The 14,226-nt window shown below is 37.2% G+C and overlaps 1 protein-coding gene across 8 annotated transcripts; it reads left to right on the top strand.

The window, feature by feature from the left end:
• Window positions 1-161: 161 nt before the first annotated feature.
• NEK3 (NIMA related kinase 3) lies at window positions 162-13,967 on the top strand. 8 transcript variants are annotated; one of them, XM_026108457.2, is made up of 16 exons: window positions 164-327; window positions 1,365-1,600; window positions 2,364-2,457; window positions 2,651-2,748; window positions 3,778-3,861; window positions 4,547-4,614; window positions 4,733-4,819; window positions 5,907-5,961; window positions 7,953-8,153; window positions 8,495-8,573; window positions 9,300-9,346; window positions 10,222-10,324; window positions 10,707-10,853; window positions 11,942-12,076; window positions 12,743-12,869; window positions 13,793-13,967. In XM_026108457.2, exons 2-16 carry the CDS (start codon window positions 1,484-1,486, stop codon window positions 13,860-13,862), a joined length of 1,512 nt encoding a protein of 503 aa, XP_025964242.2. In that variant the 5' UTR covers window positions 164-327; window positions 1,365-1,483; the 3' UTR covers window positions 13,863-13,967. The 8 variants fall into 8 exon arrangements, with proteins under 8 accessions (XP_064360967.1, XP_064360966.1, XP_064360965.1 ...); XM_026108459.2 differs by having other exon boundaries at window positions 164-678; window positions 12,764-12,869; XM_026108456.2 differs by having other exon boundaries at window positions 164-678.
• Window positions 13,968-14,226: the final 259 nt, after the last annotated feature.

The raw sequence follows: 14,226 nt of genomic DNA, 5'->3' as shown, positions 1-14,226 counted from the left end.
CAGAAAACCTCCCCCATGCCTGACCCTAGGGGCACTGCCTGCCCGAAGGGAGGTTGTTTAGCGCCGGACTGGGCACAGCCGCATCACGCCCTCACAGGCAGCTGCCGCCACTTCGTCGTCGCGGCCCCGCCTCAGCTAGGCGGAGCTGGCCCCTCCCCCCCCCCCGCCGCGCTCCCGCCTCGGCCGGGCAGGCCCGGGCCGCCCCCCGCCCTGCCGCTTTCCTGAGCTGCCTCGTCCCAGCCCGGCCGGGAGGCGGTGGAGCTCTGCCTGCGCGGCAGGCGCGTCGCCCGCTTTCCTCAGGGGCCCGGAGCGCCGTAGCGCCATGCGGTAAATAGCGCCCCGGAGCTGCCTCCGCTGTCCCCGGCTGTTGTCCCGCGCCACCGCGGGCGTTGAGGGCGTTTGTAAGCTCTTCGGCGCGCTGAGGGGAGCGAGGAGGCTCCGTCGGCAGCCCAGGGCGCGTAGCCGGGGGCCGTGGCGCGGGAGGGGCCGCCGCGCCGCGCCTCGCGTTGCAGTGTTGCGCGCTCTGAGCGCGTCCTGCGTGGCAGCGGGTGCAAGGAGCGTCTGCGCCTGCGGGCAGCAGCAGGGAAACGGCAGCGTGCCAACGTAATCACAAAATAGTGGAATAATTTAAGTTGTATGACCTTATCTTCCCCGCTCTTTCACGTGTGCTTTAATCAGGTAAGATACTTCAGAGATACCGTGTCGCTGTCTGCAGTTTTTCAAGTAAAATGGCCGGCGTGTTGATTTTTTAACCTCTGAACAGATAAGAACTTTATCTTTTATGAAACTGCTAAGCCCTCAGATACACCCTCTAAAAATAGTTCGTCAGTCTGTTTAAATGCTGCGTGTGCATAGGTATATATATAAGTTAAATATTTGAATTGTTGACTAAGTTAGAAGTATGTACATTTTAAAGGGAATGCATAGTTTGGAAATCTGTTAGTCACTGAGGTCTTTTTACATGCACAGCAATAATATTTTCTGACCATACAGAATCCTGTTTTATCCTGCTTATATGATTTTGCAGGAGAGTTGTCTTTAACAGCTTGAAACTTAGTACTGTTTAGTTATTTTGCTTATGAATTTCATTATGAATTATGAAACCCTCCGCAGAAGTGCAGGTAATTAAAAAAATGATGGCATGCTGCAGGGTTATAATTTCTATTTTCAAAGAGGTTTGAACGTTATAGATATAAGATTGTGGAGATACGCTACATTAAATTGGACTTTCTCAAGGTATTATTTGGACTAAAGCCGTGATAGTGATCAAAAATTGTATTTGTGGTAAGACTGAACAATTGTAGGTACCGGTGTACTGTAATTGTCATCCATTCTCATTATTTTGCACTTCTTTCCTCATGCAGATAATATAAAAATGGCCAACGTTTTTTCAAAAAATGAATCAAGGTCGTGAATCAAGATTTAGAAGTCTATCCTGTGAAAGAACGTTTAAAGAGAAGTGTGGAACCTTGGTTTACAAAGAATGGAAGAATACAAAGTGTTGAAAGTGCTAGGAGAGGGATCCTTTGGGAGAGCTCTCCTAGTTCATCATGAAAGCAGTAATCAAAAGTATGCAATGAAGGAGATAAGACTTCCAATGGTAAGTGTTGCATTTGCATTACCTCCCCCTCTGCTTAAAAAAACAAAACAAAACATAATTTTGGATATATTTTCAAAATGCTGAATGCCTCTACTGAAAGTTGTATGTTAGACATCTGCAGGATATGGCTATTATATAACTATGTCTGAGTTGATGTCATTGATAACAAATAAAGTAATAAAATCTGATCTGTTTCACAAAGTTTGTGGATACATTTTAGGAAGTGTAGCATGTAGGAAGAGTTGCTGAATGAGATCCTTGTTCCTCCATGTCGCTGACTGGATTCCCATTGGCTTCACTAGAACAAAGATTTTATCTGTATTACCTAATGAGGAAATACCTGGTTTACAGCAACAATAACAGGAAGCTATTCAGGTTATCTATTCTGTATTTAGCTGACAAAAAAATCACAAAATGTGAGGCTCTTGCTAGGCACTTGGCTTTATACTCAGTTTATGCAATGTAGACTGCTAGGTGTTCCCAAGTCACTGTGTGTTGCTTTGTTACATAGGTACACATTGTTAAAATAGAAGAGCTTTAACTGAAGCAGCAAAATGCCCCCTCAATTAAAAAAAAAAGTGAGAAGTCTTAAAGTAGTAATAAACCTTAAATGAAAAATGATGGAGTTTTCAAGCTTCTAATTAAATGACTGCTTAAAATGACTAAAGAAAATAACTTGAAGTCTCTTCTGGAAATGAGCCATGTAATGTGTATATATGAAGACATTAGTGCAACATTTATATAAATGTGCTTACATTTTCAGTCTTCATCCGATGCAGAGAACTCCAGGAAGGAAGCTATTCTATTGGCTAAAATGAAACATCCAAATATTGTTGCCTATAAAGAATCATTTGAAGGTAAACATAACCACTTAAAACACCTTTATTTGCTTTACAAAGTTTAGAGTTTAACTTGCATACTCCTGAGAGATCGGGATTAAATATATTTTTTTATAATATATATAGCATGTAGTTGGAGTTCTATAATAACAGTAGTATATTTATCATGTTAATGAAATGATTAATTATTCTTGAATTACCTAAAATTTAGCTGGTGGACATCTTTATATAGTGATGGAATATTGTGATGATGGAGATCTAATGCAAAAGATTAAGCACCAAAGAGGAAAGCTGTTCTCTGAAGACACGGTAAGAAAAGACATAGTTTTGAACAAAGGACCTAGGGGCTCTTTTTCATGTAAACTGAAGCTCCCTACATCACATAAAACAAATTATAGATATACAAAAGCCTTAAATATTTTAAATGAAAGCAATTGTCTAGTGATAGATAGAATATAAGCGTTAATTCTTTGATAATCTCCTGCAGAACAAGAACAAGGTAAGAGTTGGAATGAGAAAGGAGTAAGCAAGAAAGTGCTGTCTGCATCTGAGAAATATGCAGAGAGTATGAAAAACATGGTCAGGTTTGCCTGCATAAGTGCTTGCAATTAAGTAAAGAATTTAACCTCAAACTCTGTCACATTTTAAAGCACAGTAAGAGGTCCTGCAAGTGAGTAGTAAATAAAGCACTCTGAGATAAGTGAAAGTAGCCAGGAGACTAAATTCCTGCATATTATGTAGCAAGTAAATGTTCAAAACATCCAGCATGCATTAACTTCTTTTATCACAGAAGCTGTAAAATTATTTACGAAAAGGTCCAAAGTTACACTGCAAGGATTGAAAACTACTTCCTGTCACATCTAGAAACATCGTTTTAGTTAATCTAGTAATCTAGATCTAGTATTTAGACTAGCCGAGCATCTCTGAGAGCTTTATTTTGTAAATTTAAAGAGAATACTTTTCCTTTGAGAAACTAGAAACTCAATGCTAATTTTTAAAATTTGTTAATTAGCCACGAACTCGTAATGAGCATTGCTTATAAAATGACCATCAGATAGTGTCCTCTACTGACGCTCTAGCTTCATTATTATTATTTTTTATTATTAGCTTGTTTAGATATAAGTAGCAAACATTCTTTCTGCCATGTTAAAATATACTTTATCTTAAAGAATTAAATCTTTCATGCTGCCTGGAGGCTGTTATGCTGGAGTTACTTATGACTCCCAAATATTGTGAACACAATTGTTTTTTGTGCTCTTTATGTTTTTTTTATTCCACCAGTGAAATATGCATTACATACAATATTGAGCTGTTATAACCTGTATTTACTTATTTCAGATCCTTCACTGGTTTGTACAGATGTGCCTGGGTGTGAAGCACATTCATGATAAACGTGTGTTGCACAGGGATATCAAGTCTAAGGTGACTGGAGCATGTTTCATTGCCATTTGTAAACCCTCTTCTGCCTGCAGTAGTTCGGTTCCCTTTTCATAATGTCCTGTTACTTCTGCATGCTTTGTTTTTCATTTGAGTTTAAGAATATTAGGCAACAGAAAAGGTTGAGTGTATGGGATGACCTAATGTTTTGGGCTGAAACATCTAAGCATAGATGAACTTTTCATGTCTACTCCTTTATGTGATTTACACACTGCTGATGGCACCAGTTGGTTGACAGGCTGCAGATAATTTAAAGCAATAAAAGAAGCATAAAGAAAACAGTAGTTATGGGGTATGCAGTTTGTAAATGTCTTGCCTCTCATTTTCTCTTTCTTCTTATCTCCTGGTAGAAAGATAGAACTTCAGAAGAAAGTGTGGCCGTAGTGGTTTGAGTACAGTACTGAGATTAAGGCATTTCTAAGCTCTGATTCTTCCTGTGCTACTTACGGTAGGGCTTTAGGCTAGTCAGTTAACCTTTCTATTTCCCTCTAAACAAAATGTAATTCTTAAACTTCTTTTGTAGAAGTGCTGTAAGAAGCAACTGAAAAAATATTATAAAGATAAAATATCAGAAGTGATTGTCATTTTGTTTTCCATATATACAAACTGCAGAAACAATTCCTAGAAAAAATTTTAAGTTTATGAATCTTATCCTTTTCTTGAACTGCAGAATGTCTTCCTCACTCAAAATGGAAAAGTAAAATTGGGAGATTTCGGGTCTGCACGCCTTCTTGCACAGTATGTGATATCTCCACTGACCTCAGTGGTGTAAAATCTGTTTTTACCATTGATGAATAGTACAGATGTCTTAAGACATTGCTTTTCATGTGGCTTTTCTTTTCTATCGCTTTGATAGTCCAGTGTCATATGCTTGCACATATGTGGGAACTCCTTATTATGTGCCTCCAGAAATATGGGAAAGCATGCCCTACAACAACAAAAGGTACTCGTGCTTTCAGTGGTCACAGGCGATGCCTGACTGATGTATGTCTTTGCGGTTGTTTAAATCTGGCTTTGTGGCTGATTCATGTTTGGTTTGGAGAAGGTATTGAGTTGAAGGATATTTGGAAATGGGTAATGTCAAATTTTTACATGAAAAGGCCTAAATTCCTGTTTGAGTAACTGAAAATGCAGTATCTGTAGTCTTACAAATTCAAAAGCTGACATCCAGACTGCTCTCTGAACTTGTGAGAGTAAATATATATAATTTATAGATGTAGATACACATGTATGTATGTGTTTGTGTCTTTTGGCTGGTCTTATTTTTTAAGCTATTCCTGCGTGTCCTCATCGTATAGGTATAATGGCTACAGAATCGATAATGCTCTTAAGTTTACAGAGACTAATTATTTTGGCCCACATACAAGAACTCATAATAGCATCCTGATAGTACGATGTTTACAGTTTTCTCCTGGACTCCAAAATACTAAGCTATTTTTTATCTCCTCTCACAGTCCTGTTCCTTGACCCTAATTGTACCTGAATCTGATTTATAAAGCGACTCATTTTTTACAGGAGCGAACAGAGCCGTCTAGCTAGTTAAGCCTTTTCTCTTGCAAGAGGGGTGCCAGTTGCTTCTTGTGAAGAGGGCAGTACCCACTTTCTGCCACAGCAGGAGATGTTTTTTTATCAGTAGGAGAATTCTCATGGGCAGGGATCAGAATTCCGGCTCTCAGAATTAGGATTGTGTGGCTCCCATCTGATGAAAAGGGTTGTAGAGTACAAATACTTTGCAGAGTGGAAGGATAAATATCGTTGCAGTGAATTTCTGTGAATTCTAGTGATAAAATACAAGCTACTGTTGTATGACAGTCATCCTTATTTACATCAGGGCCAGATAAAGTAACAAGAGCCTTTTCAATGGAGAAACTACACATATAATTGTATTGTCTTTTATGATTACTTATATTTATTTTAGCTTATTTAATTCAATTAGCTTAACACATGGATAGTGAATTTCACTTTTGCTAAGCAGCATATTAAATTGTAATCTTTGGCTCAAAATTTCTCATCTTTCTCTATATTTACAGTGATATATGGTCTCTGGGATGCATTTTATATGAGCTGTGCACTCTTAAACATCCAGTAAGTATGGCTTATTGCTGTCAGAAAAGTTTTGGACTTTCTTAATAATTAATTAGTAGTTGGCTATAATTCAATGGATTCACAGCCAATTATGTATTTGGCAGATGTGTTTGCTGCTGCTGCTGTTGAAAGTGGGAAGTATTGTTCCATCTTTTCTACCCACCTCCATTACATGCTTTCTGTTTTTTAGCAGTTCTTGGACTTAATGGACCCTTTTGTGAATCACTCAGTTTTCTAAATTGTTAGAAAATATTTTTTTTTCTTTCTTTCTTGATTTTCTTCAGTATCAGTGAGGTGAACTGGGGTTTATTAAGGAGTCTAGTAGGTGCCAGACTGGTTCAAAGTATCTGCAGGGACGTTGCAAAAAGCATTGTTGTTTTATGGGATCAAGATGACCGCAAAAGACGGAGGAAAGGACACGTGTAATCTTTGCTAATAAGCCTATGTTGTGTGCAAGTATAGCTAAACATGGTAAGCTATGAGCAAGTTTGGTACCTCACATCAGTGATTGATAAACCTGCTCACTTATTCGTCCAAATCGATGAAGTCACTCTCCAAGCACTGTCAGAGGGGATCTTGATGAACGGTTCACTTTCCCTCTCTCTCCTGGGCCACTGTCTTTTATTGTGTTGATGCTTTGCTTCCTGTGTGTTAACTTTCCTCAGCTTCTGTATGCAGATACCTGGCTAACACTTGATAGGCCTTTTCAGGATATGTTTATTTGACAAGATAACTCGATCATCCTCATTTCAGGTCATCTTGTCTTAGTTTCTTATCAGCAGCAGTTTCATTTCAGCAAGCTAATAATACACCTTGAAATCCTATGTATCAGTAAAAGATTCTCTATAGCCGCAACTGCTAGCAAAACAAGAATTTAGAACTTTATAATGTACATGAGTGATGAGGAAGTCTGTCCATCAGCCCATGCTAAGGCTGATGGTTAGCCTGTGCTAGCCTGAATAAGTCTATGACAAGGCTTTGGCAGTGTTACAGCTATTTAAGCCGTGCTCATAGCTGGGATATCAAGGAGCAGAGTTGTCGTCTTCCCTTTTTAGCAGCAGCAAAATGTTACATACCTGAGTTTTATTCTCCTCCTATGTGATGGTCCCGTTTGTTCTTGCCTTATTTATCAGAAGTGATGCAAAAGGATACTGTACCCAGCCTATGCTCGGTACTCTGCAGCTAAGCTGGTGGGATGTACCATAAGGATGCTCCTTCTGCATGGAAATGGAAGTTCATCCATTCTAGCTCAGGTTGTTGCCACCCATGGCTTTAGCTGGCCCAGCTCATTTTGTGGTCACCAGATGGCTTGTGCCTGAAAACAGTACTTCCTAACTGAAGACTTGTAACAGTTAGCTGGGAAAAGTAGCAGCTTAAGCCGTTACACCTAGATTTGCAAGAGGGTATTTGTGCCCTTACAGGCTACTTTTGTAATCAAAGGCTGCATCTTTACTGACTTACAGTTTTGCTCCTGTAGTTTGATTCCAATCTCAAGTATATGAAGAAGAGGACACTAACATGATCCAAGTTTTCTCAGTGCTATCCACCTACCAAAATAAAATGTAAACAGTCATAAATTTTTAAGAGTAACTCCTGCCTGCTTTTCAGTTGTACAGATTATCAGTGCAAGGTGCCTGCCATTATCAGCTTTTTATTTTAGTTAAAATTTGTACGCAGACTGTGATGTTTTCATTCACAGCAAATTTATTTATTTAATTGTTAACATAAACAAGCACCCATGTAATAGCCCTGCAAAACCTGAAGAGAAATGTTACCTGTGTGTTCACTGAGGGGTGTTTTTCCCTGCATTTGAATTAGAACCCTGGAATTTTCAAATTGGAAGCCAAATCAGTATGGTTATAGAGAGTCTACATAGATAACATACCATGCATTTTTGTATAGTAAATGTTAAAGTTGCTCTTAAATTAATACCAGCTTTTTTATCTTACACTTGAACTCTGTGTTCTAATGTTCATTTATTTTTAATGCAGTTTCAAGCCAATAGCTGGAAACATCTCATCCTTAAGATATGCAAAGGGTCCTACAATCCACTGCCGTCTCACTATTCCTATGAGCTTCATTACTTAATAAAGCAGATGTTTAAGAGAAATCCCAAGAACCGTCCATCAGCCACTACTATTCTTGAAAGAGGTTGTTTAACCAAACTTATCAAAAATTGTCTGCCTTCTGAGGTACAGTAAATTCTTTGTCTTTATTTAAACAGTAGTAGGTACATTTTAGACACTAATTCCGTTTCCTTTGTAGTCAGGTTGTCAGTGTAAAGCAATATAAAATGTAGTGGTGTGTAGGTCCTACTCAAAAAGCCAGAAATACATTTGCAGGCTTTGCAGGAAAGTGAGTTTCTGGAAGGGTGTTTTAAAAAGAAAAGTTGAGTATTTACATGATACTGTTAAGATTAATTAGATACTCTTAGCTGTAACAGCATTTTATGTATTCAGTCTGTTTTTAACAAATAGCATAGACAATAATTTGGGAAAGATTAGAACAATGCAGTACTAGCATCTCTTTGTAGACATTCCAGATGGCATCTGAATTTGAACAGGCATTAAAGGAAACCAAGAAACATGAGGGCAGTGCAGCAAGACCGAAAGGTAATTCAACAAACCTTTTTTTTGATATAATAGTAAGGAATGACAAAATGACTAGGAATTGTAAGATCTTAAGTACAGCTATAGAACATAAATTTTACATGTTCAAATAGACTTTTAATTAATTCACAATCTAATGTCATTGAACATGTATGGAAAATGCTTGAAGCGTGTGAATTATATTCCAACAGGAGGCTTTATATTAGAAGGCTTTTGAACTGGGCATAACTGAGTGCTGTGTGTTACTAGCTTCACCCTATCAGAAATATGGGGCAGAGTTGAACAACAGTACGTACGTTGAAAGTCTAATTTTTAGATTTGTGATACAAATAAACTATTCAGCTCTAAAAAGAGGAAAACTTTTAACTGTTGCATCTATTTTAAACATGCCAGTGATTTATTTCTCAGAATATGATGAAGCGAATTATTTTCACTAGTATTTAGTTTTTAAAGAGGGTGCTGGATTTCTTCCTGTGCACAAATTTAACTGCATCCAAGTCTGTACACGTTTGTAGCACAAGCAGGTCCTATTTTACTGTAGAAGGGCTCAGAGGAACTGAATAGTAGAGGGACCCCCTTGTTTAGAATGAGATATGTGAAGAAGCTTCACATAATTTTCTTTCATTTCCTGCTTCAGTGGCATCGCTGTCATGCCGCTGGAATACCACTTTACCACACGTTTGCCAAAAGTGTTAATTTAACTCTTGACTCTGTCCCTTAATGTACCAGGTAACATTACAGCTAGTGGAAGCTCAAATGATGAGAAAAAAAATAGGGTAAGTATTCAAAAACAAATACAATATTTGTATTTTTAGCAAATTGGAAAGTTCTGTATTATAGAAAATCCATTTTGAAAACTACTTGTATTTGTTAAGCCATAGATCAGCCTACTAGGTCAGGTGTCATCTGTGTTCAAGTTTCAGTGTTTTCCTGTGCAGTTTCTGTTTCACACCTTTGTAATGTTTTGATGTGTGATTGGCTGATGTTTTCCACATTTAGTTCAGTTCCAAGGTGGATTTCATTATAGCCCTGGCAGAAAAAAAAGCTCTCCTGTTTTTCCAAGCTTTGGGATACTGCCTAAAATTATGCATTTTCTTTGCTTTAGGGACACATTTTGAATAGGCTGCTGTAAAACCTGTCCAGTCTCGACATAATTCTCACTGGGGTTTAGTGCCCATGTGAGATTTCAGGTCACAAGTGACCAAGAAATGACTTCTGGGTAAATTATAGCACAGCCTGTCTCAGTCATATTGACTATATTTTTCAAAACATGTTGCCAGTAGGGCTCATTTTTTGTCTTTTAATAGACCTGTCAATCCAAGAAGCTTAATATTTGGGTGCATCTTGTTTTCTCTGGGAACCTGACTCATTTATCTTTATATTGCTACTGTTTTTAAATATAAAAAATAAACCCACAAATTGCATCAAGTAACTACATTTGTGCTTAGCTTCAAAAAAGGACATGCAGTGTGAAATATAGCGTAATAATAGATGCAGTGCAATTGCCTTCACAGTGTGAACAGTTTAGTTTTCAGATTGTCAGGCCAGCCATTTTATAGCAAAACTAAAGTAAGTAATGCCATGTGAGTATTACTGCTTTGGTTTTTAGCCAATAAAGTTAATGAGTAATATGGTTTTGATTCTTTTAAAGCAAAGTAAAGAAGGAAGTAGCAAAAGTAGCACCTTGCAACGGGAAAATATTACCAAGGATTTGAGTGAAAACACACAAGAGCAAAGGAAATCTGGTGAGGAAGGTAAGTTTTGTGTAGTTTTAAGGCTTATGAATTTACCTTCATGTACTGTAGTAGTATTGATCCAGCCATGTTTTAACATAAACAGGTAGAGCATGCACGTCTGCATCAATAGAAGAACACGCCACTGTGTGTTTGGAATTGTGGATTTGTTGCTCATCTGAGATTAAAAAAAAATTGTCCCAAGTATTAAAAATGATTATTTAAAAATATTTGGTATAGAGTTAATTCATGGGGCCATTTTACACCCTTTAACAGGTTCAGACTTGGACTGGTAGAATTAAATATCACTGTTAGTGAAGTATTGTATGCCTAGTACTACTTTGCAAGGACAGAGAAACAAGTTAGATGCTGGCTATCATCCTCCTTTTATGTTGCCATCAAGCAGAAACTTCTGAAGTCCCCCCAGGAATTACTTATTTGTCACATCCTCACAGGAGGCAATGGAAGAAAAAGATCTCTAATGCCATAGTGGATGTCCTGGAAAATGCATCCTTGCTTTCTTCCAGTTTTACATCTGAAGAGATTAAAAGTAAGTTCCAATTAAATGTCTTTTCACACATTTTCAATTTAAGTAATATGAATGCTTCTTTACAGATTTTAAAAGCCAGAATTTTACACAGAATATTTTAAAAAAGATGTAAAAATGATTTTAAAAATTTCTATTGATAAACACTCAAAAAGTCGACAGTGCTGAAGAGAAAAGATGCAAGACCTCTAAGAATTTGTTAAAGTCTCAAATGTGTGACAGAAGGATTGCAAAGAGTGATAAAAGCTGCATAGTTAGCCGTAGCAACCCTAAAATTATCATCATCACTAAGAAATTATGCTGCCAACCCCCCCTTAACATGCTATTCATTGGGGGGACACTGAGGATATTACACAAGGTTCATTTGATGCAGAATGGAGCTGCCTGTCTTCCAAGTACAACACGCTATTGGGAGCATGTAACATTTGTACCTCTACTTCTGCTATTAGTTAATGCACAGATAATGCCAGAGATAAGAACTCTTAATGACATAGCTCAGATGTGAGACAGACTCTTCCTTCTTCTATGTCAACTGCTTTTACCAAGAGAACTTAACATGTTTTTCTTCTTGAAAAATGTATTATTTTTCAAATGCCCCACAGCATAGGCAATTGTTACAATTATTTCTTGTGATTATGGGTATGTATTCTAGGTAAATGTGAATACATGTTACTGAAAGAAGTAATCAAGATAAGAATAATCACATGATAATAATATGTAGGGCAGGGGTAGAGGACAGAAAAATGCATGTATTTAGTTGTTCTCCTACTAATAGGCATAGAAACAGCCATGGGCTCCATTTTGTGAGGCACTGGGAAGAGGCACTGGTTAAGCATGCAAAGACTCTGAGTCCTCAGATTAGGTCCAGGTTTCTGCTGGCTCCCTGGCAAGAGAAGGCTCCATTGCTGCTTTCTGTATCCTTTCCTTATAATGCTGATGCTGTCAACCTCAGTATGTTGAGAGAGGGCAGTAGTGTTACAGAAACATCTAGACCATTTCTTACTGCATTTTTCTCTTAAATGTCATTTTTGTAATCCACGTAGTTAATGCCATTTTATCTAAATAGTATTTATTAATGATTTTATACCTAGGTGGCTGTGTTACAAAGTACAGTGAAAATAAGCCACGTAAGCAGTGGAACAAGGAAACTCCTCAGACTCTAATGAACATTCTCAGTAATGCAGATGTCAGCTTAGCATTTAAAACATACACCATTTATAAACCAGGTAAATCCTCAGTTTTCAGGCAAACTGCTCTGCAAACAAGTTCTTTCATACAGAATTTTTTTTACATAACCCCTATGTATAGAGAGATTGTGCACACACTTTCATGTCACAACAGACTGATTTTATTTTAATGTTTACTAAATGAAATGTGAACTTACTAAAAACCAAACCGAGAGTTTATGAGTAATTGTACATCTTCATTACATCTCTTTATGAAGGACTTTTACTTATAGCTCAATACCTAAATAAGGCTGTGCCATAAATTCAGAGGCTGCAGAGCCATGCAGTCTCCAGCCTGCAAAGAGTCATGGTGCCTGTGGGAGGGAGATGCAATAAATGGGCTGCAGCTCCATCAGATGCATCTGGCAAATCCACTTTGACTGAGTCCGTAGTGCCTTTTCTTCAAGGCAAGATGGTACAAAAGTTTGGCAAAAGATAATTTCTTCTGTCAGAACTGCTTTATTTAGCTAAAGCTATAGACTATAAATATGCATACCCACAGTCACACAGTAGTGCGCACTTCAGTTGCTTTATTAGTTTATCTCCTCACTTAAGCAACAACTTGGACTAGAATCTGCAAAAAATGTAAACAAGTCAGAAAGACTACACTGTATTTGTATTTTTAATCTATTTTTGTTGTCTTTTCATTTTTAATAACTTTCCAAGCTTTTGAAAATATATTAAAAGGGCCACTTTCTGATGGAACGGAAACATCTGACGAAGTAGATGGTGAACATGAAGCTATTATCACAGATTTGGAGAGGCTTGAGCCTAGAACTGATGAAGATGACACGTATGTCCAAATGGCATCCTTGTATTTTTGTTTTCTTTGATTCCTTAAAGTGATTTTTCCAAAAAAATATCCCCTGAAAAAAGCAGTATTTTTCTCAGCTTCTGAATTCATCCTTCTTTTACCTAATGATAGTAAAATTTAGCAGCACTTACCTTCTTTATTGTATTTATGGTTATTGATGATGTCAAGATTAAACAGATAAATAAGCAGATTATTTTTGCTGGAGACTTTGCAAAAATGAAGACATAAAATTATATCCACAGGAGAGTGCAAGCTGCCTTTTTGCACGAAACACCATTGTATTCTGATTTTGAAATCAGATACCCAGCAGTGAAACCATTCACTAGTGGTGTGCTTGCTGTATTTGTGTATTACGCTTCATACTATTTTATGCTTAGTGCAATGAAATTGCTTTCGTACCAATTTAAGAGATAATGTTTGTACAAACTTTTTAACTTCTATCTTGTGTTTGTTTCGTATTAGTGATTCATTTTTCATTTTTAAAAAAGGAAGCTGTACCGCAACACATTCTGAACATAAATATTTTATTTTATAGATGTGTGCGTGTTTTGGAGGGGTTATTGGAATCTCAGTATGTGTCATTCTTTTTTATTTTTATTATTCTTAGAGGTGAAAGTCTTAGGCATGTATTATTGCAATTCAGCTGCCAGCCATTATTTTTAACACATACATGGTATCTTAAGATATACGTTTGTCTTTGCTTTTGATAAAACTTAGTTTGGGTAAATTCAAAAGACAACCCCTATTGGTTCAATCCAGTCAGAATGGTGCAGGGAATAAATTTCTTATGCTGATATTTTAACATAATTTCTCCTATTTATAGGGTAATGTTGGAAAAAATAAAGATTTGTAAAGTTGCATGATTTTTCTTTGCAAAATAATATTTTGAAATCTATTTTTAGGGACTTTGATGAGGAAGATGATCCAGATTGGGTGTCGGAACTTAAAATGATATTGAAACACAGTAACTGAAAGCTTGAATTTCTGTACAACAACTGAAGAACTTATACTTTCTGATATTTATAATGCAAATCAGGATTTGTTGTAGTTATTAATAAAAGGATCTCAGTCAATTAATTCTGAGTGGGCATGTTTTGTGTATCACATACCAGAGGAGGGAAAATGCATAATAAAATTTCCAGCTAGAATGCTTGCAAATAAATCTAGATTACAAATGCATTTGGAGTTGGTCATAGCTTTGTAGAAATGCTCAGCCAAAAGCATTCGTGCTAACATCACTGTTTAAATTGGTCTCATTTCTGAATTTCAAGAAACAGTCCAACACTGTGAGAATGTGCAAAGTTCTTCCTCTTGACTACACATTAAAATACTATAT

The sequence above is a fragment of the Dromaius novaehollandiae genome, chromosome 1 (genome assembly GCF_036370855.1).
Source record: "Dromaius novaehollandiae isolate bDroNov1 chromosome 1, bDroNov1.hap1, whole genome shotgun sequence".
NCBI classification, from domain to species: Eukaryota; Metazoa; Chordata; class Aves; order Casuariiformes; family Dromaiidae; genus Dromaius; species Dromaius novaehollandiae.
This window is presented reverse-complemented; position numbering and strand designations above follow the sequence as displayed.

Coding starts and splice junctions, on each gene's coding strand:
- NEK3 (XM_026108457.2), top strand. CDS start 1,484: ATGGAAGAATACAAAGTGTTGAAAGTGCTAGGAGAGGGATCCTTTGGG. Junction 3,862..4,546: donor ACAGGGATATCAAGTCTAAG/GTGACTGGAGCA, acceptor CTTGAACTGCAG/AATGTCTTCCTCACTCAAAA. Junction 12,077..12,742: donor ATACACCATTTATAAACCAG/GTAAATCCTCAG, acceptor TAACTTTCCAAG/CTTTTGAAAATATATTAAAA.